This window comes from Anguilla anguilla, chromosome 9 (genome assembly GCF_013347855.1).
Source record: "Anguilla anguilla isolate fAngAng1 chromosome 9, fAngAng1.pri, whole genome shotgun sequence".
Lineage (NCBI taxonomy): Eukaryota > Metazoa > Chordata > Actinopteri > Anguilliformes > Anguillidae > Anguilla > Anguilla anguilla.
Window position 1 is genome coordinate 288,237 of NC_049209.1, and position 25,683 is coordinate 313,919.

A 25,683-nucleotide genomic window follows, 5' to 3' on the forward strand; every position below is an offset into this window, starting at 1 on the left:
AGCGTGAGCAGGGGGAGGATTGATGTGAGTATTGTGAGTGTGAGCGTGTAGTTTGAGTGTGAGTAGGGGGAGGATTGATGTGAGTATTGTGAGTGTACAGTTTGAGTGTGAATAGGGGGAGGATTGATGTGAGTATTGTGAGTGTGAGTGTACAGTTTGAGCGTGAGTAGGGGGAGGATTGATGTGAGTATTGTGAGTGTGAGTGTTCAGTTTGAGCGTGAGTAGGGGGAGGATTGATGTCAGTATTGTGGGTGAGTGTACAGTTTGAGCGTGAGTAGGGGGAGGATTGATGTGAGTGGAAGTGTGTAGTTTGAGCCTGAGTAGGGGGATGAGTGACAGAGCTCGGAGGGAAGGGTGCTGATGTCAGACACTAACGTCAGGCAGCACAGCATGAGCATCAGGACCACACTGACGGGGACCACGATGACTGCAGCACCAGGGATGTGCAGCTGGAAGTGCTCCACGGTCTCCATGATGAACTCCATCAGTCCGTTTCTGCGTTCACCAAGAACAGACCCTGCGTTCAATTCACTGCCATTAGCAAACACAGGCCGGTTCTGAATGTAGTGCACAGCGTAATAAGCGCAGTCATGTGCTGGCCCCATTCAGTACTTCAGCAACTGTTACTTCAGGAAAAATTGAATTTTAAATAATCTGCAGGATTTCCTGAGGACAGGAAAGCACAGGAATAGTGCTCACCTCTTTCCCAGCTGTCCTCAGGGTCGAACGGATCGTCTATGGTGGGATCGTCTGCAGTTACATCTTGCGGTGAGATCGCTGTGAGCTCCTGTGTCCTTCCTGAGCTCTGCCCAGGTGATGCCCTCAGCACCAGTAACCTCTGCGATGAGGGAGAGGTGCCCTTGGTCTCAGGTACTGCCCTACAGCTGACATTTACAACAAGCAGTGCCAAAATAACAGCCAACCACAAGCTGTGCCCATTACCCATGACTTTCAGCACAGTCAGTGCACAGCACAGAGCTTTATGTATTAATCTCTTACGTACAGCTCTGTTTGCTCATAATACAGTCCTTCTGTGACATCATCACATCAGTGTCACCTGCGTTCTAATTCCAAAGAGCTTGTTCACCTTTCCAACAACACAGCCCTGGCTACTTCTGCAACATAGAGATGACAAACTTCTGTAGAACACCAAGAGACTCATTGCCAGATAGTGATTCATTCAACATCCCAAGTTGTGTGTTTCATGTGGACATGACACTATTGGGATGGGGCAATGTGCTGACTGTAATTAGTTTAAAAACAAAACAGCTTTCTTGGTAGGTGCAAGCCTTATCTTTTTTATCTTAAATGTCTGAGACATTTAGTAGTAGATTTAAAAATTGAGAACTGGAGAACCAAGGAGTGGTCTGGACTGGCTACAGGGCAGTACACAGAAATGCCACACGTTATCCTGCAGATGATTTTGTAATTTTGTTCAAAAATGAAAAAAATAAAATAATAATATGAACAAGACGGGCACAGTTAGTGTATATTCTACAAAAACAATGTTTGTACATGTTGAGACTATGTTACAGGTATTTAAAAATAAACTCTACCATGTCTTGGATCTATGATGCAAATATAAAAAACATGAATTCAATCTAAATGCCTGTTCCTTTGAATGGTTTTCCCTTAGGCCCCAAAATATTATCCTATATTTCTGCTGGGTTTCTGAGACGTCTTTAGTTTTTGTAACCAGAAGGGTTTTATTAGGCGTTTAATCCTGGGGTCCCCTGTGTGAGGCTATACAGTATAGACACATTTCCACAGATAATTACCCATGTGACAAAAATATGAGAGGGGGGGGGGGGAGGGGGGCTATAGGGCAGTTTACCGGCAAGAACTCAAGTCCCAAGACCCAGGAAGTGTTTGAGGGGGTGGAGTTAAGCAGGGTGGGGTTACTGTGAGATTTGTAAGGAGTTTCATTGAATTCAACTCTGTAAAAACTCTATAAAAACTTAATCAATCAGTCCCTGGTCCACACAGATTCCTTGTCTGGCTTTCTTGTGTTGAATGGTGAACTCTCTCATTGCCATTTGCCATTTGGGGATGAGACAGCGCTTTGTCTGTGCGAGTCAGGCTCGCATGTTCTACATTTGATCTGAGGTCACAGCAGTGCCCCAGTAAGCAGAAAAGGCCCCGCCCACCATCGCTGGTAACCAGCAGACTGCTGACTTCCTGTATACCGGCTTCATAAACTTTCCCCTCTTTGGGTGTCAAGCGTCAGTATGATTCACCAAAATGTTTATGCAAATCAAGGGCTTGTGGGGACCTCTGAAGTCTGCTGATTACAACACTGATGCTGAGATCACTGCAGAGCCTACAGAAGGTCATCTTTCTCAGAAGGAAATGAGTGATGAAAACTGGATGAGGTAATGCTGAAGAACCTCCCCGAAAACACACGCTCACACACACAACTGCGAGTTCACACACTTTTCACTGCGAGAATATTTGCTGCTGACAAAATTATATATTTGATATTTTCAGTGGTATGATACAGATGATACATACCTCATGATAAAACGTGGATAGCATAAAGCCAACTGAATTAAATTGCATTATTTAAAATTGCATCATAAAGAGTGATTTTTGGCTTTTCATAAAAGAGGAAAATTTTAATTGTGGCACTTAAAATAAAATGGAGATTTGTCACATAAATATGACAAAGACGTAAAACATAATATTGCTAAATGTATTGTCATTAAAATTTATTTTCATCATTTATTCACAGTGGATATGCATCTTAATGGATTCACTCAATAAAAAGTTGCAAATACAACATCAGTTTTCAGTAGTCACTACAGAAAGGTTAATGGTCATCAGAAATGCTCCATTTCATCCTATACCCAAGTTAAGGAATCATTTTGAACAAAATAGAACAAATATACTGAATTTAAATCCCCCAAAACAAAAAATGTAAGTACTGTCCTGAAAATGCTATATTTGATAGTGCCTCCTTACACTTTGTGTGAGAAGACAATATAACAGAAACTAGGCACTGAGCATGCTGTAACTGTGTAACTCTGAGCACTGAGCGTGCTGTAACTGTGTAACTCTGAGCACTGAGCATGCTGTAACTGAGCACTGAGCTTGCTGTAACTAACTCTGAGCACTGCGCATGCTGTAACTGTGTAACTGAGCACTGAGCATGCTGTAACTGTGTAACTCTGAGCACTGAGCATGCTGTAACTGTGTAACTCAGCACTGAGCTTGCTGTAACTGTGTAACTCTGAGCACTGAGCATGCTGTAACTAACTCTGAGCACTGAGCATGCTGTAACTGTGTAACTCTGAGCACTGCGCATGCTGTAACTGCGTAACTGAGCACTGAGCATGCTGTAACTGTGTAACTCTGAGCACTGAGCATGCTGTAACTGTGTAACTGAGCACTGAGCTTGCTGTAACTGTGTAACTCTGAGCACTGAGCATGCTGTAACTGTAACTCTGAGCACTGAGCATGCTGTAACTGTGTAACTCTGAGCACTGAGCATGCTGTAACTGTGTAACTGAGCACTGAGCATGCTGTAACTGTGTAACTCTGAGCACTGAGCTTGCTGTAACTGTGTAACTCTGAGCACTGAGCATGCTGTAACTGTGTAACTGAGCACTGAGCATGCTGTAACTGTGTAACTCTGAGCACTGAGCGTGCTGTAACTGTGTAACTCTGAGCACTGAGCGTGCTGTAACTGTGTAACTCTGAGCACTGAGCATGCTGTAACTGTAACTGAGCACTGAGCATGCTGTAACTGTGTAACTCTGAGCACTGAGTGTGCTGTAACTGTGTAACTCTGAGCACTGAGTGTGCTGTAACTGTGTAACTCTGAGCACTGAGCACGCTGTAACTGTGTAACTCTGAGCACTGAGCGTGCTGTAACTGTGTAACTCTGAGCACTGAGCATGCTGTAACAGTGTAACTCTGAGCACTGAGCATGCTGTAACTGTGTAACTCTGGGCACTGAGCATGCTGTAACTGTGTAATTCTAAAAGAAAGTACATGTGTCACTGAAGGAAATAAAAATATACAACATGAGCACTTTCACAAGAGAAGTGCATCAGAAATGCCCAAGCGAAAGAAGGGAGATTAACTAAAGGTTTCAGTTTTATTTCCACCCTCAGGAGACCTGCGTCTGTATTCTGTGAGAATATCATCTGTGACTGTCTCGCAAATTATTAGAATCCATGGGTTGTGAGGAAAGAGTATATACTATTGGCAAATGAATGCATCTTACTGGCGGAGAACATGCGTTATGTGGACGTATTGAGCCAGTGAAATGAAGCGCTGGGGACTGTCCCTGATAGGTGACTAATGCTCATAATTCCCATCCAGGTGTAGGGAGAGACCCGGGGGAATTCAGAGAGTGACAGTACTAAACCAAGGCCGCCGCCTCCCGCTCAGTCACTTTCACAGCCCTCCTGCACGAGGCTGTCTCTCCCACCGCTTCAGCCCTGATCCTCTGCGCGCAACTGCATCTTCGGCTGAGGAAGTCGTTTTTACGGATTCTAAGAATTTGGGGTCGAGTGAAGCAGGAAGGATGTGGACTCCGAGCCGAGCTCTGAGATGGAAGACACGCGGCTCGTGGAGACAGGTAACATCTTAACCCAGCAGGCATGTTTCTGACAAATTTGTTAAAAATGAGTTTATGAAAGGTCTGTCTAAAGGTTTTCTTACAGTGGGACCAAAAGCTTTAAGTTGACATCTATTATCCACTATCACTGGTGTCAGAGAATGCCGTTCCTCTCCTGTTAGCATTCCTCTGCTAATGTGTGAACCATTTTTTATGCACGTAACTTGTAGCATATTTTATGTTTTTGTTATGCTTGTTTAAAATGCTTGTTTTAAATCTTCATGGAAAGGCTTGTGAACTCATTTTACCACAAAACAAATTTCTTGTAGGTTTTGCTATGTGCACCAGTCTAAAATGGGGAAAACATCAGTGATGGCAAGATATACTGGATGCTTTACCTCTTTGTGAAATGCCCTTAACTTAATTCCCTTAAAAGATAATTTCTTTACATGCTGTGTTCTCTTGGAAGTAGTGAATCAAGAAAAAACTTTTTATGCGGTTTTAAAAATGAAACTGGAAGGATGTGTGTGTGCTTCATCCAAAGGGAAGTAGAGGTTCGACAGTTAACTGTCAATGAAATTCATGGTGTGGGGAGGGGGGATGTTTATTTAGATTTACATAATTCAGCTTCTCTCTTTTTAAACCGAAGGCTATAACAAGCACCAGTGAATCAGGATTCTGAATTTAGTAGATTCTCCTTCAGCAGGATCATATGTTAATTTGGGCAAATACTATGTAAAGAGCACAAATATCATATAAAGGATGTGATATTCCCCTCGGATACAGAGACACAAGCTGATTTAAACACACAAGGAGTGTCCTTCCTAATCTGACACAAATGCACAAAATCTACACTGCACAAAACTAAACCACTGAGCATATTATATACTGCTAACAGCTGCATCAGCACAGGGGTGAAGTCATCTCTTGTGTTAAAGTGACGTTGAGTTTTATTCTACATTTACATTTATCACATGCATGTAACAGGAAACTGGTGTGGTTGTGCTTCAAACATTTCACTGCTGAAAAAGGTGTAAAGAATTTATTTTTGTGGTGACTATGAACCTCAAAACTGGGAACGTGTCTGGATTTTTTGTGATGTTCATTGCATACTCAGTATTCAGGGTAGGATCTGTGTGAAAATCAAATACAGCTACATCTGATTACTGGGTCTGTAAGAACATTACTGGCTACAAAAAGTCACATAAAAAAACAGAAGATCAAGAGTGGAAATGCTATCTGTTTGTCTTTTCACCCTGTAAATAAAGTTAACAAAATGAAAAACACTTAAGATTTGCTGTGCTCTTGTGTATCGTATATGAGGCCAATTTTACTATTATAAAGGTAATAAAACAGTTCTTCAATTTTACAAGTGAATCCTTGGTTTTTGTCTATCTGAGTAAGTAGAAGACATCATTCTTGTTTTTTGTGTGTATTACATCTATCTCACTTCATTAGTTCATGTTTTGTCAATTATCTTTTATATTGTTGTTTCACTCTATCACAATTTATTGAACTACATTGCATTTTGAAGTTCAACAGCAACAAAGATATGCACACACACACACACACACACACACATGCAGTGTCCTCCAAAATTATTCCTAAAAAATAATCAAAACAAAACACAGGTAATGATATAGTATGCTCCATAACTTGTTGTATGAGATGGTGAACATACTGGGAAATCGTTGACCATTCCTTCATACAGAAAAGACAAAGGGGGCAAAACAGCAAGGGGGCAGAGCAGAGTGGCATAAAGAGGGGCAGAACAGAGTGGCATAAAGACAAGGGGGCAGAACAGTGTAGCATAAAGACGAGGGGCAACCATGGGATAGCATCAGCTTCAACTTAAGAGCTCAATGCCTTCCGCACACTAAGTTAAGATATCAACATACATTTATATTAGTACAAAATTATATAACAGTAAAATCACTACTTCGTGAGTATTTTTTCCCTCTAACATACCAAAGATGTGCCCAGTCTGATGTGACTGCAGGTGTCAGGTTTGTCTTGTCAAAAACTGGAATGCCATTTATCAATCAAGAACTAAACAGATGCTTATAGCGGTCATGTCTCTTGATTTAATGTGTCTCTTTATATTTCATATTTATCCATTTTGGTATCTGAACTGGTCAGAATGGGTCTATACAGATTTTTTGTTAACTTGCCAAACTTTGTTTGTTTGTTACAGAAAACAAAAACATGTCAATTTACTGAACAAATGTTGAATGAATCTATGTGATATTAAGTTCATAATTTATAATTAACTGTATATCACATATGAAAGTATGTTTTCTGTGAATGATGGTTTTGTAGGCTACTCATCGCAAAATAGTGAATAGTCTTGTCCAAAAAACAAACAAACTGTGTTTTATTGGTGATTCATGGGAATATCAGTAATATTAGTATGCTATAGAGAGTAGTGAATGCAGAGCTCATCACACCAATCAATTTGCAACTATTATTATTGTTATTGTTATTATTATTATTATAATATTATTATTAGTAGTAGTAGTAGTAGTAGTAGTAGTATTATCTTGCCCACCTAAATCCAGCACCAGAGTGGCATGCTTCTTTTCATAAACAGGATCTTAGGGTTCCCCCACCAACCAGATGTTCCAAATGAACACATGATTATGGACTGTGCGAGTCTTCGATCCTGCGCCTCTTTACGCATGTGTGCTTTACCAGTACCCAAGGTCACCACACGATGGTGTCATGGATTTTATGTTAATATATATTTTGGACGGGCGGGTTACCTATCCGTAGTTCAGAAATCGTGAAATTTTACAAACTGTAAGAGTGTGTGATGCACAGAACTGTATGGAGTCAATGCTGGGATCCAGGCGCTACGGATTAAGTCTAGATTATCTCGCTTCAGGGTCTGTTTGTACTAACGTTAAAGTACCAGCTCAAGTGCAGGGAACCTACGCGGTTATAGCCCGTTTTAAAAAGAACAGCAAATTAAACATATTCTCTTCAACAGCTCATTCTTCGGTGCATAAAAACAAATAACTTGATTTTACAGATCAGTGGCATAAATCGGGTTTTATGTGCTAAAGCTTTTTTGTGCTAGTTCTGGTTCGAGGAATCGCCTCTACGCGCCAGCTGACGTCCAACGGAGTTCTCCTCATAACAGCGCATCACCGCGCAACTGCGTCCGGGTTTAAACCGCAAAAATGTCAGGGCAGAAAGGTAAGTTTCTCCAGTCATAAGTAGACACTAGACAGTAAACTAATTTAGCAAACACGGAAATTAAAGTAAATATATGTATTTTAATGAACTACAGGCTTATTTTTCCATGCAAAAAAACAAACGAACAAAAAAGAAACTAATAGTTAACGCTATTATAGCTGCGAATGCACCAAGTTAGCTATTTGGAAACTGTCCTTCAGAAAAGTTTACCAGCATCGCATTGGAATTCTTTCACAACTGTAACTTCGTTAAAGTTAAAAAGCTGTAAAATGGTTACGTCAATTTGGCAAGCTATTGCAAAGAACACCGAATCCTGCTTATTATAGACGGTCAACACAAGCGAAACTAGCATGCTAACGTTAGCACCCTGGCCATGTCAGTACTCAGATATGTCTGAAGGACTGGAGCGAAGCATCGTTTCAAATTTAGATTTGGATGCCGAGCGAGCGGAATAACAGGTCTAAACACTTTATTCGATTGGTGCTGCACCAAAAAAACAAGTTCCCATTTTCACTGAATTAATCTTTGCTAACTTCGTTTGCAAACCATGACATGCATATTTTCTAACTATTCAAATGATGGATTTATAGTTTATTTTTAAACCGTGGCTATAATATTACCACAGGCCCGCTGGCCCACTTTCTACATTTTGGTTTTGTTATAAAATGCACTGTATGATTCTTAAACACCGGGCTAACGTTACTGCGCATATGGTTGTATGCAATATTGTGCATGGACGTTTGTGCGTTTTTACGAATGAAAACGAGCAGATTCCTTGACCTAAAATTATGCTGGCGGCACAACCAAATTTCGCGTGACATTTTGTTTTGCGTTTCATGTTTTTAATGTTTTTCCGAGCATGAAGTCAGTTTGTGTCTCGTAGGGAGTGGCATGTATCGGTCGAGACTCCTTTGCGCTATTCCAAGCCCAAATCCCATTTTCTGAAAACGACACCAGAGGCCATCTGTTGACGGCGGTAGATCAGCTATATTAGGGCTCTGTTTTGACGCTCGGTTTGCAGTAGTCAAGGTCGTTCTCTTGATTTGGACAACGGCAAGCGCAGCTAACACAATGCGAAGAGCCGTTTTAAGATTTGAAATTTTTATTTTTCTTCAGAATCATCTCGTATGAAATTCGTTGGCAGTAGCCTTTGCCGCAGTTGCGATTCTGTTGAGATTCTCCACAAGTTTTTGGCCTGTAGAATAACTGCTGTCTCTGCTGTAGTGTGCTGAGTAGCCACTAGTTCAGGACCCCCAAGACCTAGATACCAGTGCCATGACAAATGTGGTTCACACTTAACATATTTGTAATGTTGTGATATCTGTCCAGTGGCTATGTCGGTGTCAAAAAATATTTTTGGAAGCTTTTTTTTACGGTAGTTATAAAGGCAAGACTAAGACCAGCTTGTTTCAGTTTTGGTTTCATGCAGAAGGGCCCAGGTGTATTTTTCAGGTGAACTTCGATGTTTTCGAGTTGGTAGCTGTAGTCAGCAAATGTAATAACCAGCTTCCATCTATCGTTTAAATCTCATGTTTAGATCTCTGGACAAATTTGTGCATGCAAGCATTTCCCTGCAGCGATTGGCATAAATTTGGTCCCCATGACATTGGTAACATATGAGCAAAATTATACCAATACTGTACATTAGAACATACTTACTGTACGAATGGTGATAAGTGTAATATTGCAAGTTAGTGTAAGATATTCTTCAGCTGATTGCTACCCTGTACACAGCAAACAGTAATTTATTGTGTGGTGAACTGATGTGTTGCCTGTTGCACGCAGCTTCATCATCGCTTTTGCCTTTGCGTTTTTATGGCCTATTTGACCACAGATACAATATTTGTATTTTATATTTAAGAAAGCATTTGGGTTTTCAGAAATCAAACCGATGATTGGTCTTCATTTCCATGCGTTCCATGTGTCTTCCTAGACACTGGTGAGGAGACCTTCGATGTAATGGAACTGGCAGAGTACGCCAAGAAACAGAACTGGTGGAACAGGGCCTTTGGGAAGAAGGACTCTGGCCCAGCTGCAGAGAAGTATTCCGTGGCCAAGCAGCTTGTGATTGGAGGAGTTACAGGCTGGTGTGTGAGCTTAATCTGAATTGGTGCGCTTAGTACATCACATTCACATACTGATATGCACTGTCTGAATGCAGTTTGCACTGTCTGAATGCAGTTCAAGTGGGCAAGATTAAGTACACTTTGAATTGCAGTGGGTTGGAGCAAGTGAATCTCTGTGATGTTGTTTTTTTTCCCCATTTCCCTGAAATAGGTGTGCAGGGTATCTGTTTCAAAAAGTGGGGAAGCTTGCAGCTTCAGCAGTGGGTGGAGGCTTCATTCTGCTTCAGGTAATGGCCGGCTGTACGCTGTGTGTTGGTTCACTGTATGACAAACAGCTTTTGCTTTAATTTTACTTCGACTGAATGAGTAATTGGCATTAGTGTGTGCGCCTGGCAGTTTCTGCTGCTGCTGGGACACTGGACTCTTTGGTCAGAGTCATACGCAGAGTACTTTATTAGTCCGGGATTATCAAGGAGGTGGTTCAGCCCAGTGAGAGACTTTCACACACCGAACCTGTGAACTCCAAAAGCCAACATTTGCGTAGCCAATGCCTTTATCTCGTGGAGCACGTGCGTCTTGCATATCACATGGTTTGAATTTATATGATGGCATCTTTTTATGGATGCCATTCAGGCTCAGTAATTTGCTCTTGGCTTCAACAAAGGCGCCACCTTCAAACTGAATCTGCAGCCGTCCGGTTTCAAGCCAAGTTCCTTAACCACCACTCCATTCTGCTGGTTGTTGATTAAGTAAAGCATCAGTGGCTAAAAATGTGTTTCAGATCGCAAATCACACAGGGTACATAACGGTGGACTGGAAGAGGGTGGAGAAGGACGTGAACAAGGCGAAGAAACAGCTGAAGCTCAGCGCAGAGAAGCCCCCAAAGGAGGTGCGGACGAAGGCGCAAGAGGTACGGCTGTCTGCCCACAAAACATCTAGAGTATGAGCGCCACTTGTTCACTCCATTTTTAATAGTGCAGTATGTAAGACAGTGTCTCATGTGCATTAATTCAGCCTCAGTGCCCTGGAAACTGCGTTTATAAATGTCACACTCTCCATAATGGTAGCAAGGCATTGTGGTATTTACAGTGCCCATGAAAAAGCATTGATCCATATATTTATATATATCCATATATATCCAGTGATGGATGTTTTCCTCTTTCCCCTCTTCTAGGTGCAGTCATTTGTGAAGAAAAACCTGGTTCTCTCTGGGGGGTTTGCCGGTGGGTTCCTCATCGGTCTGGCATCTTAGGAAATATACTTCTTGTTTGTTTTCTGTTAAATCATTATTTTCTTATAGTGTGCATATATTCAATCACAATCTATCAAGTATAGATTTAAAAGCAAGTATTTTTGCATCTTATATGGAACATTCTGAAAGCTTGATGTGCAATATAGGCTTTTAAAAAGTGGTTCACATTAAGAATCAGCTTGTGGGGTGGGCTTAAGCATGGCCAAAGCGCAGGTAATTGAAATATTATTTTCTGTATTTTATTTTCACTGTATGATGTTCGTTTATAATAATGAAATGCTGGAGTACACATTGTAAGAATGTGTATGAACAGCAGCTCTGGGACAGTTGCATTTTGCCCAGAATATTTCTCTTGTATAAGCAGGATGGCACTGACTATTATTCCAGCACAGAAGGGATTTTAATAAATTAATCGGAGGGATACTCATGTTTAAATAACATCAGTGTATCCTCTCACAGCATAGGGAAGGCTACAACACAAGAATGTTTCATTAAAAAATAAGTTATGTTACTGGATGACAAAGCTTGATTGAGCAGAAGCATTTCATACAAAAAAGGTATCCAGTGAAACTGATAATGAACTATCCATATGAACTCCTAATGTCTCCGAGTTTGTCTTTTGTTTGAATGTTGAATTTAGAGCAGTACATACTTTTCATCTTAGTAAAGACATTCTGCATCCTTCACTTCAGTCATGCTGCACCTAATATAGGATGGTACCAATATTGCAGACAAACCAAGAACATAAAAACCACACAAAAAAGAAAATTTAACAGATTTTTTTGGGAAAATGACATTTTCTGAACGTAAGCCACAAAAGTGCATATTAAGTAATATGGTACATATGGTAAATAATAGATGTTTGTATGTACATGTACATAAAAAGATAGCAAACTATGCAAGTTTAACAGTTACTTTCAGCTAGTGCTGCCATAAAAAGTTGTTTTTTTCTCCCTAAAGGAAGTAAGACTGGACACAGTGGTACATCCATATTCATCCAACTCCGTACTGCTCTGAAAACATGGAGCTCCATAGAACTCGCATCCTATAGTAGATTCACTCCTTCCTACAACTGGCATTACTGGTTTGGTTTCCTCCCCTTATAAGATGTCACAATAAAAACAATATCCGCCCTGTTCCAATTGTTTCAGTTTGGGGGAGAGATCTCAAGGGATTGGGTGTAGAACTATATTGGGGCACTATATGGGGCAATATTTTTGTGTCCTCACTTGTGTCAACTAGTACATTTTAAATTTTACAAAATTTACCTTACCCCATTGTACAGTACCAATTTCAGATTAAACTGTCAGAAGATGTGTAATATAGGGACCTATTTGCATGTTTTGAGTGGCCAGTTGTGACTCAACTATGTAAATATGCAATATCAATCCTAGCAAACCTCCTCAATAGCCAAGTTCAAGATATCAACTTGAAAGAAAGGCAGTTTTGATTGCACTGAGTTGATTAATATCATTACAATAAAAGTTCGTTGCAATGTTGCACCTGCTTTACACGGTTTCATGAGAAGAATCCATCGCTCCATCATCACAAATACAATTTAAATCTGACTTTACTGCATCACCATTTACGGTGGAAGATGAGCTAAGAAGCTCATAGGATGCGGAAGTAAATTCAAGGAAATAGGACCAAATGTATTTGAGTTTCTATTACAGAAACAGAATAAATATCACTCAACTGAGCAATATCCCACATGCATGTTTTCTTATGTATCACATTTTGATGGTTTTTAAAATGCTGTATACTTTTGCTACAAAGAAAATAATGTTCAATTTCGGAGAAATGAAGTATTTGAACATGCATGGGAGATATAGTAGCATTTAATCAGCTCTTAGGGATGCTGTTAAATTGGCCCAACAACTGGACCAGAATTATATGCAAAGTAAATTACATTGTAATTGTTGCTTTAATTGAAACTGAATGAGTGTACAGAACATTAATACCATTATTAGCAGGCAACTGGCTCTAGTTACAGCTTAAACGTTAAGCGAAACATTTGCGGATAATTCCACAGTATCATCATCTTTACGTCCAGGGGCGTACATACAACAGAATGAGTACATTTCACAAAACACGTCGACACCAAGCAGTCAGGCTTTTCTTTCTCCTTCTGTCTTCTGTTCTTTCGCGAACCCTGAGCAGCAGATCGAATCCTTCCCAACAAGAGCTGAACAGCACCGACGCATTTCCCTGATCACGTCTTCGCATCGGCTCTCAATGTATCTGTTAGCTGTGTGATTCAGGGGCAGCGTGCTGTTAGCAAACTTTAACCACAATAAAGATGAATCATGCATACATTTTAATCAACTAGCAAGACTGCTGCCGTAGCTAGAGCTAAATATGAAGAATGTTCAACGTAAACGCCATAGCTGACAGGTCATCTAAATTCTTAGAATAACAAATAGACTAGATTAACTAAACCAACTCTTAAATAAATGACATGGCCATCTTTGGAGTAACGTTACATTAGCTAAGCCGTTACCTTGTAAACATTTCTGTATTTCACATGCTTGCTTCTGACAAGGATCTTTTTGTGACATTTCGTTTTGGTTACTTTTTTTGAAGATTTTTCTGTAAAACGTATCTAATAATTGAATCTATATGCGTGAAGGTCAGGCGAGCACGACAAGCAAAACTAAGACGCTTCGCTCGCTGCGTGAACGGTCGGTCCAGCCAAAAAAGGTGTCCGACTGGAACAACAGCATCAATAGGTTTTACGCTGGTTGTACAACGGAAGCATAAATTGTAGCAACGGAAACACTGAATTAGGAAGTTGACAGAGCTGAGGGACCTGCACAGTATAAATAACGATTTCATGTGATTGTAAGAACGCTTCCCAGACTAAAGCTAACTTGGCTATTTTGTGCCGAGTACCTTATCTTTACGTATAATGGCGGTTAGTGCAGTCCATCTAGAGTCGGATGCTTTTTTGGTTTGTATGAATCATGCGTTAAGCACAGAGAAAGAAGAAGTCATGGGTCTGTGCATTGGAGAGGTAAGTCGTTAGCTAATTTAGCTGATTATGAATATAAACACAGTGTAAATTATTGACGGAGTTAAACTTGCCAATGTTAGCTAGGCAAATCGTACAGCTGTAGCTTCGCTATGTTATTAACTAATGGTAAATTCCAGTATGAAGTTATGTTATAGGTAACGTTAGCCGATAAATACGGTTGGAGAGTTTCCCCAGAGTATCTCCATAGCAATGATGTCACCACACAAACACGCGCTTCAGTTCAGGTATGGAGCCGTCGCCAACTAGCTGATTGATCTTATGTCATCTTCAGGTAGATAACAACCGGATCGTGCACATTCACTCGGTGATCATCTTACGTCGCTCTGACAAGAGGAAGGACCGGGTGGAGATTTCACCTGAGCAACTTTCTGCAGCTTCCACTGAGGCGGAAATATCCTTCACATCTTTTAACTTAAAAAAAAAAAAAAAAAAAAAAAAAAACACATTTGTGTATTGGTTGCCGTTGTTTTGTGCTGGTCACTCTGTATGACACGGGATTCATATTCATGTATGCACTCATTTTTGGTAGTAAATTACTGTTGGATCGCACGGAGGGAAACTACCTCAAGTGCAACCTTTGCTAGATTTGTAGACTACAACGCAGTTCTTAGAGGCGAGAAGTTCGAAAGTAGCCTAAAGTCCTTCTGAATCCATCAGGGAGAACAACTCCAGCAAGCTAGGCTACAGCTGTGCAATGCCGTTGCTAGTCTTTCTGAAAAACTGCAAATGCGAGTGTATCCCTAACGAAGAAACACAGATTAGCTGAGATGACAGGGCGCCCCATGAGAGTAGTTGGATGGTACCATTCCCACCCCCACATCACGGTTTGGCCTTCGCACGTTGGTAAGTGTTTATTTGACCCGAGGTGATGGAATTCCACATTACATTCACATGTGAGGAAATAACGCCACCAGTAGTACCTAAAGGATTGTTTGCAATCCATGATGCACAGATTTTGTATAACTTGTAATTTGCTTTTTCATAAAATTCCATATAGGTTTTCTTTTGCCTCTGGAAAAATCTTGGTTAACCACAGCAGCACAATTAGAAAGCTTATCGGCAGCAGTATAGGCCACCCCCACATTTCCAGTTACATTAAAAGTTGGGGTGTGCTGTGCTTTGAATGTGAGCTGACCCAAATGGTGTAAACATGTACATCTTCTTCAGTATTACTGATTGTCTTTTTTAAGATCAAGTGACTAAAATAAACAGAATCTGTAAAAAGGCTGATAGTGCCATTGCATTACTTTGTGTCTGAAGTCAGGACATTTAAGGAACATTGGTACTGTGAGGCATGTGTTTGAGTAATCTGAGTTGTATGTATATTTGACACCGTTACATGGAGCACATTGATGAAATGTCTTAGGAAGCACCTTTGCTTTTGTATTATCATAATGGTTTTTTCTGCAGACGTAAGAACACAGGCGATGTATCAAATGATGGATCAAGGTTTTGTTGGGTTGATATTCTCTTGCTTCATTGAGGATAAAAACACAAAGGTCAGTGCTGAAAGCCAACACGTTGTTTTGTTTAATGGTTATTATTTGGTAGAGGATTGTATTCATAGCAACTTGTAATTTTTTAGTGGGACACACAGTCCCCTTAAAATGATTGGCACCCAAAGAAAGATAAGCATGAAAGCCAGCATGAAATAGACAACATTCATAAGGAGCTATATTTTATGCTCAAAATGTGTTTTCATTCAAATAAAATTGCTGTGAGAAAAAAATAATTTTATTACGCAAAAAAGATAGTCGCCAAAATTATTGCAGTAATTATTGTATTATGAGATTGGTGAACAAATGGGGAGTGGTTGAGTCTTCATAAATACTTTGGTCTGTGTCTGTTTCTTCAGTTCACAGGACATTTAGATCAGGCCAGGTCTGCAGACTGAGGCTGCCATTGCAGAATCATCATTTTGTGCTCCGCTAACCATTTATTAGAGGGTGCATACAGTACTGAAAACGGGTGCCAATACATTTGACACCTATCTTTTTGAGGAATAAAGTTATTACTTGTTCAAAAGCATTTCTACTGGGCAGTGTTATTAGAATGAAGAATGAACAAAATGGTTTCCCCATATTGTTTGGTATGAAACATTGCTCAGATTTTAGCTGGTTTATTTTATGCAGCCTCTTTTCCTAGTCTTTATTAAGGGAGCCAGTAATGGAGGTAACTGACTGACATTGACTGTGTTTTTCTCCTACAGACTGGGAGGGTTCTCTATACGTGCTTCCAGTCCGTACAGGCACAGAAGGGCTCAGAGTATGTACTACAGTCACGGCCGCATAACTACAGACATGGCTAACCAAACTACAGACACGGCCACAGACCTACAGACACAGACGCATAACTACAGACATGGCCGCATAACTACAGACACAGCCACAGAACTACAGACACAGCTAACCGAACTACAGACATGGCTGCAGAACTACAGACATAGCTAACCAAACTACAGACAGCTAACTGAACTACAGACACGGCCGCAGAACTACAGACACAGCTAACCAAACTACAGACATGGCCGCAGAATTAGACGCGGCAGCTGAACTACAGGCACAGCTGACAGAACTACAGACATGGCCGCAGAACTACAGACACAGCTAACAAACTACAAACACAGCAGTCGAACTACAGATGCAGCAGCCAAACTACAGCCAGACACAGGCACAGAACTGCAGACAGCAGCCAAACTAAAGACACAGCAGCACTGTGGAGATTCAGATAAAAGGGATAATTCACCCTCTAGATGAAGAGTGGTTTGTGCTCTTATCCAGAGGCGTGTCTTTGACCTGACCATGACAGCACACTCAAATGGCTCCTCAAGGCCCCTCCTGCAAATCAGCAGAATTATGCTGATGAGGAAAATCCATCCAAGGCTCTGCTGTAAGATCTCCACCCAATGAATGCTGTTATATGCAGAATGAGCCAATCGGAGGCCGTGTTGCAGGTGCAGCCACATCCATAATGATATGCCCTCTTATAGCATCCACGTACCCTGAGAATAGCGCTAAAGAGCTGCAGCGATAGGGCAGGCACACATGCTGCACCTTTAGTGTGGTAGGGCTGGGGCAATGCTCTGCTGTTCTGCTATGGCTGCAGCTTCTAACATGCAGTACTCTGTGTCTTACACAGCGATTAGCACCGCGCTAATTAATGCCGGAGTACGATTTGATTGTGCAGTTTATTTTTTTTAAAGTATTTTTTCCCAGCTTTTCGTGGTTAAAGTTTGTGCTGCTGCTAAGCCTGCTCGCAGGTTTCCAGTGTAAAGGAGATGATCTGTGGTTATGTTATCACTGATTTGATTATGTCTACACCTGTAACCTCCAAATGTATTTTTGTTGAGTAAGATTAAATTAAATTTAAAATTAAAATGAAAGCACAACCATTGATGGATTTTCCTTGCCCGTAGATTTAATTTGCTTTTAAATGAGGTCTCGTGAACCTGTTTTGATGGGCTAATCAAATTTGCGAAAAGGTGATGTCATTGTCAGGGCAACCGACACATTTTCAGGTCAGAAACTGAATGAATAACAAATTTTAGTGTGAATACATTCAGAGACCATTCTGAAGGGGGATGGGATTTAAAACCACAACCTTCTGGTAGCCAGACCAGTTCCCTTTTAAGTGCTCAGTGTTGCCTAATTTAAACAGATGTAGCTAAATATTGCAGATAGAGATGCACAGAGGCAGTTAAGTTAAATTAAGTACTGTGTTTTGTGCTGATAAGGTATGAGAGGATTGAGATCCCAATCCACGTGGTCCCGCATGAAGCTATTGGAAAGGTGTGCCTGGAGTCTGCTGTGGAACTACCCAGAATTCTCTGCCAGGAAGAGCAGGACACCTATCGGAGAATTCACAGGTAGGATTACAGTCTTTCAGTATCGTAGAATTCACGGGGAGGATTACAGGATTAGGATGTGTGTAGAGTCCTGTGTGTTTACCTCTGTGTGTGTGTAGAGTCCTGTGTGTTTACCACTGTGTGTGTGTGTAGTGTCCTGTGTGTTTACCTCTGCATGTGTGTGTAGAGTCCTGTGTGTTTACCTCTGTGTGTGTGTGTGTGTGTGTGTGTGTGTGTGTGTGTGTAGAGTCCTGTGTGTTTACCTCTGTGTGTGTGTGTGTGTATGTAGAGTCCTGTGTGTAGTGTCCTGTGTGTGTAGTGTCCTGTGTGTGTAGTGTCCTGTGTGTTTACCTGTGTGTGTGTGTGTGTAGAGTCCTGTGTGTTTACCCCTGTGTGTGTAGAGTCCTGTGTGTGTAGTGTCCTGTGTGTTTACCTGTGTGTGTGTGTGTGTAGAGTACCCAGGTCTCAGCTGCAGGTGTGCTTTTACCTTTCAGCCTATCTCACCTGGATCCCATTACCAAGATACACAACGGCTCAGGTACGCTCACCTGTCTGTTCTGTCCTGATCTTTCTGCTCTGTTTCCCAGGCATGGACAGTGTCCTGCTGAATATGCAGCAGTGTGCTGATCCGGTTGTCTGAACATGTCTCCATTTTATTTTATATTAGACATGTTATTTTACACTGTGCAGTCAGATGTGTGCTGTGCTGTGCTTGCAGTCTTCACTAAGAACCTGTTCAGTCAGATGTGTGCTGTGCTGTGCTTGCAGTCTTCACTAAGAACCTGTGCAGTCAGATGTGTGCTGTGCTGTGCTTGCAGTCTTCACTAAGAACCTGTGCAGTCAGATGTGTGCTGTGCTGTGCTTGCAGTCTTCACTAAGAACCTGTGCAGTCAGATGTGTGCTGTGCTGTGCTGTGCTTGCAGTCTTCACTAAGAACCTGTGCAGTCAGATGTCGGCTGTGAGCGGGCCCCTGCTGCAGTGGCTGGAGGACCGACTGGAGCAGAACAAGCAGAGCATCGGCGAGCTGCAGCGGGAGAAAGAGAGACTCACCCAGGAGCTGGCCACGATGTGATCCTCCACCCGCCATCTTCCCATCCCCCTATCCTCCACCCGCCATCTTCCCATCCTCCCCCCCATCATCCCATCATCCTATCCTCCAACCATCACCCCATCCTCCAACCATCCATCCGTCCTCCACCCCCCATCCTCTCATCGTCCTATCCTCCCATCCTTCAACCATCCCTCCACCCCCATCCTCCCATTGTCCTATCCTCCCATCTTCCAACCATCCCTCCACCCCCCATCCTCCCATCGTCCTATCCTCCCATCCTCCAACCATCCCTCCACCCCATCCACCCATTGTCCTATCCTCCCATTCTCCCCATCCTTCACCTATCCTCCATCCCCCGTCTTCCCCATCCCCTCATCTTCCCCATCCCTCCACCCACCCCCATCCTCCCATCCCCCCATCCTCCCATCCTCCACCCCCCGTCCTCCACCCCATCCGCTCATCATCCTATCCTCCCATCCTCCAACCATCCCCCCATCCTACAACCACCCTCCCCACCAATCCACCCATCTTCCCCCAACTCCCACATCACCCAGACCCATGATTGTGTGTGAGGATATCACTCTCTGCACAGTTCTGTGTAGATCAACGGGTCTTAATGATTTGTGCTCTAGCTGACACCCTGTACAGAGTATATGGGCTGATCCATCCACATGATTTAAAGACGGGTGAATTTACAGGAACAATCCGTCAGACTTGACCTTGTGTCTGATTGCCCAGTCCCAGCACCTCCTAGGGATGGGGTTACCCTTTCACTAAAGCAGGGGCCCAGCACCTCCTAGGGATGGGGTTACCCTTCCACTAAAGCAGGGGTGTCAGACTCTATTGCACAGAGGCCGCAGGTGTCTGGGTTTTTGAGTCAACTGCCAGTGAAGGCTTTCAGAACAAGCTGTGTGTATCGGTGACTTAAATCAAACACTTGTGCCGAGAACACCTCGACAACCAGCAGACACTGGAGTTTGACACCAGGACTGGAGTTTGACGTGTGCTTTAAAGGACTCCTTTAGTGCCCTAGGGGGGCTGGGGTTTAGTGCCGGAGGGCAGGGTTTAGTGCCCTGGGGTAGGAGGCAGGGTTTAGTGCCAGGGGGTGGGGTTTAGTGCCCTGGGGGTGGGGTTTAGTGCCAGGGGGTGGGGATTTAGTTTCCTCAGGGCAGAGTTGCCCTTCCTCTTAAGGGCTCCACCCAGATGCCCTCATCTTTATATGAACCCATCAGTCTAATCAGAGGTGTCTCCTCTGCTCCGCCCCCTATGGTGCTCTTGCTCCGCCCCCTGTGGTGATCTCTACTCCGCCCCCTGAGGTGCTCTTGCTCTGCCCTCTGAGGGGTTGTTGCTCCGCCCCCTGAGGTATACTTACTCCGCCCCCTGAGGTGATCTCTGCTCCGCCCCCTGAGGTGCTCTCGAGGCGCTTTACCTGAAAGCTCAGCAGTGGAACTCTAGCAGCTGTGCCTTCCTGCCCCCAACCGCCTACTGCAACACGCACCAGCTGAGAATACCGCTTCCGCAATGTTCTTTGAACTTAGATTCCATTATGTTGTATGGAAACTTTCTTCCGTCTTGCTGATCAGTGACAGTGCCACAACTAGCTATGTATTTTGCGAAAAGATGTTTTTTATTTGTTTGTTAATAAACACAATGGGCTGTAAGTAAAATGTGCTCACAAGCATGCAGTTAATTCTGTAAGAGGTGTTATGGTGAAAAGCCATATCAAGCAGGTCTTTACCCTATAAAACTGCATATGGGTCATGGCATGTATTATAACGCGTAATTGCGGGTGGAAGTGGGATTTAACTGCACATTATTCATTAACACATCTTGTAGGAAAGGTACTGTACTGCAGATGTGCCATGCTGGGATGTTTGTCTGCTTGTGAATGAAGAGGCGGGCGCAGACGGATTGTGCTTTATACGTGTAGGCGCGATTTAATCTTGGGAAATGACAGAATTTGTGTTTTAAAATGGTGGTTTGTCACTGAGGAGTGAAATTATTCATGGCTTCACCAAATGAATTGTTTTCCTCTCACTTAATAGAGAAGTTCCCACTGATGTTACTTCAGCAGGGCCTCCATTATCCCAGGTTGGCGAAGGCCCGGAAGGCCTCCATCTTAATGCAGTGAGCTGAAGTTGGTTTCCACGTTATGATTGGTTATATGTTGTGTTAGGGTTTACACATTTATAGGAATTACAGTAATGTGCCGTACTGTTTAAGGAATTTGTTCACAATCTAGTGGGGGATTAACGGATCAAATCCATGTTGCTCAGAAAAAGATGTTCTGGTTAACAGCATTAATGTACAGTAATGTCATTTATATATATTGGTATTGAATTATACATATGATGTATGAGCAAAGTTTAAAATGGTTTAAAACAATAAAAACTATCACGATTAAAGGTGTACTCCTAGTCCTGAGGGGGTGTAATGCACTGGAATCTACAATAATTTCATCAGTTGATAGAAAGGATGTGTGTTACAGTTCAATCTCCTTGTATAAGCAGGCCATAATTTGATCACTTTCACACAAAAAACTTGTGTGATTGGGTGTAGTGCAGCGCATGTGTTTGTGAGAGCTGGTGTAGTAGCGCAGGGGATTTCGGGCAGTCGGGGGGGGGGGGGTGGGGGGCGTGGAAGCGGAAGCGGTATTAGCAATATCAGCTTTGTAGGCTGTTATACTCGGTGGAAGAGAAGTCTTATACTTTCATCAGGTCTGCTGGGCTGAAGGTTTATACAGTAGATAATTCTGACCTGAACTTAAAACATCTGCTCAGATTCAACCAAATGCCTCAAAGCTCATTGGACAGCACTTCGCCCTCCAGCAGGACAATGACCCCAAATACACTGCAGCCAAAGTTTAGGAATGTTCTTGACTGGCCTGGTCAGTCACCCAACCTGAATATAACTGAACTCGCACCCAACCTGAATATAACTGAACTCACATTTCACTTGCTGAAGACAAGACTGAAGAATAAAGCAGGAGCGGACGATGGCTGCAGTACAGGCCTGGCAGAGGGGCGATTCCCAACATCTGGTGATGTCTTCGGGTCACAGACTTCAGGCAGGCATCAAATGCAAAGGGTTTGCCACTAAGAAATAAGTATGACGCCTTTAAGGTTTTATCCCAGTATGCGATTTTTATCACAGCATCCGATGCTAAAAGGCTTACAGTGAGGCCTCAGCAGAATCTTGCTGAGGCAAGAACAAGATAAAAAGTCTAATAACATCAAGTATAACTCAAAAATAGCTATAGTTTGTTTTTTGATCTTGGTATGGTATGTGTGCTAAAAACAAATGCAGTATGTTTGTACACAAATTACATTTTTCAGTTCAAATGAATATTTCAAATTCAGGATGCATTTGGGTTAGGAAAACCCGGCTCATAGGGATCACATCCGTGCCCTTTAGAAGAACATCAAGCCATCACAATTACAGTTTCCAGTTTTATCAAGATGGAAAGAAATGCCTCTGAATAAGCTATCAGGCCGGTTGTCAGGCTTGACTCACACAGAGTTTGTTACTGTAATCGATTCCGTGCCTGTTACTTTCAGCCCTCTCACGAGAAGAGAAATGCTCCCTCTCTGCTGAGAGTGATGGACTGCATCCTGCGCTCTTACTGCAGGTTGTTCAGAGCTGATGGAGGGATCATGTTGTCCTGTGAGTTTGAGCCGGAGGAGCTCCAGTCCCCCAGTGCACTCGCAGAGCTCCTAACACCTGTGCACTGGGAACGTCGCTGACTCTGCAGAGAACCGTTAGGGACTGGGAACGTCGCTGACTCTGCAGAGAACCATTAGGGACTGGGAACGTCGCTGACTCTGCAGAGAACCGTGAGGGACTGGGAACGTCGCTGTCTCTGCGGAGAACCGTTAGGGACTGGGAACGTCGCTGACTCTGCAGAGAACCATTAGGGACTGGGAACGTCGCTCACGCTGCCGAGAACCGTTAGGGATTGGGAACGTCGCTCGCTGCAGAGAACCATTAGGGACTGGGAGCATCGCTGACTCTGCAGAGAACCGTTAGGAACTGGGAACGTCGCTGACTCTGCAGAGAACCGTTAGGGACTGGGAACGTCGCTCGCTGCAGAGAACCGTTAGGCATTGTGTTATACCCCCGGGCTCTTGCCTGTTTCTCTTGGCTTATTCACAGGTGGGCAGTGATGGTTAATTTCCCTCATGATCAAAGGCGCTGTCTCTGTGCTGCTCCAAACTGCCACGTGCCCTTTACTGAGGACAGGCCACAGGTGAGTTATCTCCACTCCTAGGGGCTGAACCGGCTGAACCGGCTGAACAGGCTGAACAGGCTGAACCTGCCAGTGGGAGGCCAGGGTTAGGGTAAGGGTTAGGGTTAGGGTTGGGGTTGGGGTTGGGGTTGGGGTTAGGGTTTGTATGTGTAATGGATGAATCTTCTGATCATTTCCCTCCATTGAAATACAGGTCCTTCAAAGGCTGCCTGTTTTGCCCAATTCCAGAGGGAGTCACTCAGTTTTAATGCAAGAAAGGAGTTCTCAACCTATTTTCCTTTTCACATTTTTTTCTATGCATGTACAAATTACTAGGTATTACTTCTGTAATTTTTCAGTGAGATTTAATATGATATTGGTTTGTGATTTCTGGGTTTTGTGCACATAATGGTATTGGTATGGTTTGGTATTTGTATTTCAGATATAAATTGGCAGCCTGTCCAGGGTGTATTCCTGCCTCTCGCCCAATGCACAATGGGATGGGCTCCAGCACCCCCCACAACCCTGCCCGGGATAAGTGAGTATAGATAATGGATGGACCCTGCCCAGGATAAGTAAGTATAGATAATGGATGGACCCTGCCCAGGATAAGTGAGTATAGATAATGGATGGACCCTGCCCAGGAAAAAGTGAGTATAGATAATGGATGGATGGATGGTATTTCAGATGAATTGACCCGTGTTTAGTGTCAAATTGAATACTTGTTCTCCACCAGAGGGCACTACAAGATTGCTTTTTATGACCAGGTACAGTAAAATGGCTGTAAATATTTTTCATAGATCATTTGACATAATACTTATTTTAGGTTTATTTTGACATACAAAGTCAGGCCATTTCCTAATTTGATAAAAGATTAGTCAAATGCAACTAACTGTAGATGTTTTGTCTTTTCTTTCCAAACACAATGGTGTTGATATGCAAATCAAAGAAGTCTGCTTTTTGTTTTAAACACAGAACAATAATGCATTCTAAAAATGTTATATCAATTCAAATACCTCGTACCCCGAACGCAGATCAAACTAACTCCGCCCCTTCCCCCCATTCTAGGCCCCCAGGACTTTTTGCCTGATGGGCATCTGGCCTCCTGCAGGTCTTCTGCTGTGTACAGCAGCCACATTTCAGCTCAGGAGTCTGGTCTCAAAAGGGTTAGGGTTTGGCTGAAAGGATTTGGGTTAGGTTTAGATTGAAAGGGTTAGGGTTATGGTTAGGCTGTAAGGGTTAGGTTTAGGCTGAAAGGGTTTGGGAAATGGTTAGATTGAAAGGGTTAGGGTTAGGCTGTAAGGGTTAGGGTTAGGTTTAGGCTGAAATGGTTAGAATTAGATTGAAAGGGTTAGGGTTAGGGTTAGGCTGTAAGGGTTTGGGTTAGGTTTAGATTGAGAGGGTTAGGGTTAGGCGGTAAGTAGTGCTGAAAGACTTTTCTTTAACCCAGCAAAGCAAAGACCTTCATCTTACGATTTCAATCCTATCAGCTCCAAGTGTTTATGTCTTTGATTTCACAAAGGATTTATCGTTCTATTAAAGAAAAGTTCTCATTTCATGTTAAGATCTAAGCCATTCGTTGCTTTCGGTGGGCAATTGCCACCCGTCACCATTAGCCCTTTTTATTACTTATTTCCATTCAATAAATGCTGTGACGTCATAAATCATATCATGCATGAAAATAAAAGCAGATTGATGTGGCAGTTATGGCCCTGTGCAGCAGCCCCACAGGGGATAAAGACTTGTTGCCAATAGTAAAATGTGATTGCAATTCCAAGCTCTGAACATAACCGCCGCAACACAATCCGCTTCTGGAGCTCTTTACTGCAGCGCAGTACTGCCTTATAACACTTGCGCATTGAAATGTATTACTAATTAAGTGTTTTAATCATGTAATTTAGTTTTTTACATTTTAAATCAAGGTTTATGTACTTTCTGTCTCCACGGGGCTGAACTCATTCCCTTATCAAGGCTCTTTGCTCTGTGGTCACTGTGTGGGATCGTTTCCCCAGTAAAGAAGGCCCCATTGTTCATTTATGGCAGTATTTTTATGCTTCATAACAGCACATTTTAATTGATCATTTAAAAAGTCTAATAATGTGGAGATTACTTGCATGGTTGAGATGCAACAGTGAATAAATTTGTAAGAGATGATTTTCCCAGTATGAGAGAAATGCAGGGCCGGACTGTTTGCTTGCCTGTGTCCCAGGCTGCAGTGCTGGGCTCTGTTTGTGGTTCCTGGCTGGGCTGGGAGTTGGGTTAGGTTTCTTACTTTGTGTGTCACAGATGCAAATGAGGCTTTTTGGAAAGGGCAGCTCCGTGAATCCCTTTCCACGTCAGGGCCCTCTTGGGCCCGTTTTCCTCCAGATGCCAGAGCAGAAACGGTCAGCCTGGGGCCTAATTCTGACCACCATGCCCTCCCTGTCCTGGGAACAGCCAATCAGATCGC

At 42.7% G+C, this 25,683-nt stretch overlaps 3 protein-coding genes and 1 long non-coding RNA gene across 7 annotated transcripts; 3 read left to right on the forward strand and 1 right to left on the reverse strand.

Moving 5' to 3' along the window:
• Positions 1–7,274: 7,274 nt before the first annotated feature.
• fundc2 (fun14 domain containing 2) lies at positions 7,275–12,579 on the forward strand. 3 transcript variants are annotated; one of them, XM_035434268.1, is made up of 6 exons: positions 7,275–7,762; positions 9,643–9,849; positions 10,040–10,115; positions 10,610–10,738; positions 11,003–11,051; positions 12,041–12,579. In XM_035434268.1, the coding sequence occupies exons 2-6, from the start codon at positions 9,722–9,724 to the stop codon at positions 12,184–12,186; spliced, it is 528 nt and encodes a 175-aa protein (XP_035290159.1). In that variant the 5' UTR covers positions 7,275–7,762; positions 9,643–9,721; the 3' UTR covers positions 12,187–12,579. The 3 variants fall into 3 exon arrangements, with proteins under 3 accessions (XP_035290159.1, XP_035290158.1, XP_035290160.1); XM_035434267.1 differs by having other exon boundaries at positions 7,277–7,762; positions 9,696–9,849; XM_035434269.1 differs by lacking the exon at positions 12,041–12,579 and having other exon boundaries at positions 7,286–7,762; positions 9,696–9,849; positions 11,003–11,681.
• A 321-nt stretch (positions 12,580–12,900) lies between these two features.
• cmc4 (C-x(9)-C motif containing 4 homolog (S. cerevisiae)) lies at positions 12,901–13,793 on the reverse strand. Its single transcript, XM_035434270.1, has 2 exons — positions 13,581–13,793; positions 12,901–13,328 (listed from the first exon to the last, which is right to left on the reverse strand). Exons 1-2 carry the CDS (start codon positions 13,636–13,638, stop codon positions 13,189–13,191), a joined length of 198 nt encoding a protein of 65 aa, XP_035290161.1. The 5' UTR covers positions 13,639–13,793; the 3' UTR covers positions 12,901–13,188.
• Positions 13,794–13,831: 38 nt separating this feature from the next.
• On the forward strand, positions 13,832–19,108 carry brcc3 (BRCA1/BRCA2-containing complex, subunit 3). 2 transcript variants are annotated; one of them, XM_035434265.1, is made up of 8 exons: positions 13,832–14,093; positions 14,386–14,505; positions 14,870–14,957; positions 15,525–15,613; positions 16,324–16,379; positions 17,848–17,979; positions 18,453–18,496; positions 18,727–18,873. In XM_035434265.1, the coding sequence occupies exons 1-8, from the start codon at positions 13,989–13,991 to the stop codon at positions 18,834–18,836; spliced, it is 744 nt and encodes a 247-aa protein (XP_035290156.1). In that variant the 5' UTR covers positions 13,832–13,988; the 3' UTR covers positions 18,837–18,873. The 2 variants fall into 2 exon arrangements, with proteins under 2 accessions (XP_035290156.1, XP_035290157.1); XM_035434266.1 differs by lacking the exon at positions 18,727–18,873 and adding an exon at positions 18,882–19,108 and having other exon boundaries at positions 13,951–14,093.
• Positions 19,109–19,461: 353 nt separating this feature from the next.
• Positions 19,462–21,420, forward strand: LOC118235034. The gene is made up of 2 exons (XR_004766779.1): positions 19,462–20,278; positions 20,326–21,420. It is a non-coding gene; the product is annotated as an uncharacterized LOC118235034 (long non-coding RNA).
• The last annotated feature ends 4,263 nt before the right edge of the window (positions 21,421–25,683 follow it).

Excerpts from the sequence above, each read along its gene's own strand:
- fundc2 (XM_035434267.1), top strand. Across the intron at positions 9,850-10,039 it reads ATTGGAGGAGTTACAGGCTG|GTGTGCAGGGTATCTGTTTC; the intron begins GTGTGTGAGCTT and ends TCCCTGAAATAG. Across the intron at positions 10,116-10,609 it reads GAGGCTTCATTCTGCTTCAG|ATCGCAAATCACACAGGGTA; the intron begins GTAATGGCCGGC and ends AATGTGTTTCAG.
- cmc4 (XM_035434270.1), bottom strand. The coding sequence starts at position 13,638 with ATGTCACAAAAAGATCCTTGTCAGAAGCAAGCATGTGAAATACAGAAA. Across the intron at positions 13,329-13,580 it reads AATACAGAAATGTTTACAAG|CTAACAGATACATTGAGAGC; the intron begins GTAACGGCTTAG and ends TGAATCACACAG.
- brcc3 (XM_035434266.1), top strand. The coding sequence starts at position 13,989 with ATGGCGGTTAGTGCAGTCCATCTAGAGTCGGATGCTTTTTTGGTTTGT. Across the intron at positions 14,094-14,385 it reads TGGGTCTGTGCATTGGAGAG|GTAGATAACAACCGGATCGT; the intron begins GTAAGTCGTTAG and ends TGTCATCTTCAG. Across the intron at positions 17,980-18,452 it reads ACCTATCGGAGAATTCACAG|CCTATCTCACCTGGATCCCA; the intron begins GTAGGATTACAG and ends TTTACCTTTCAG.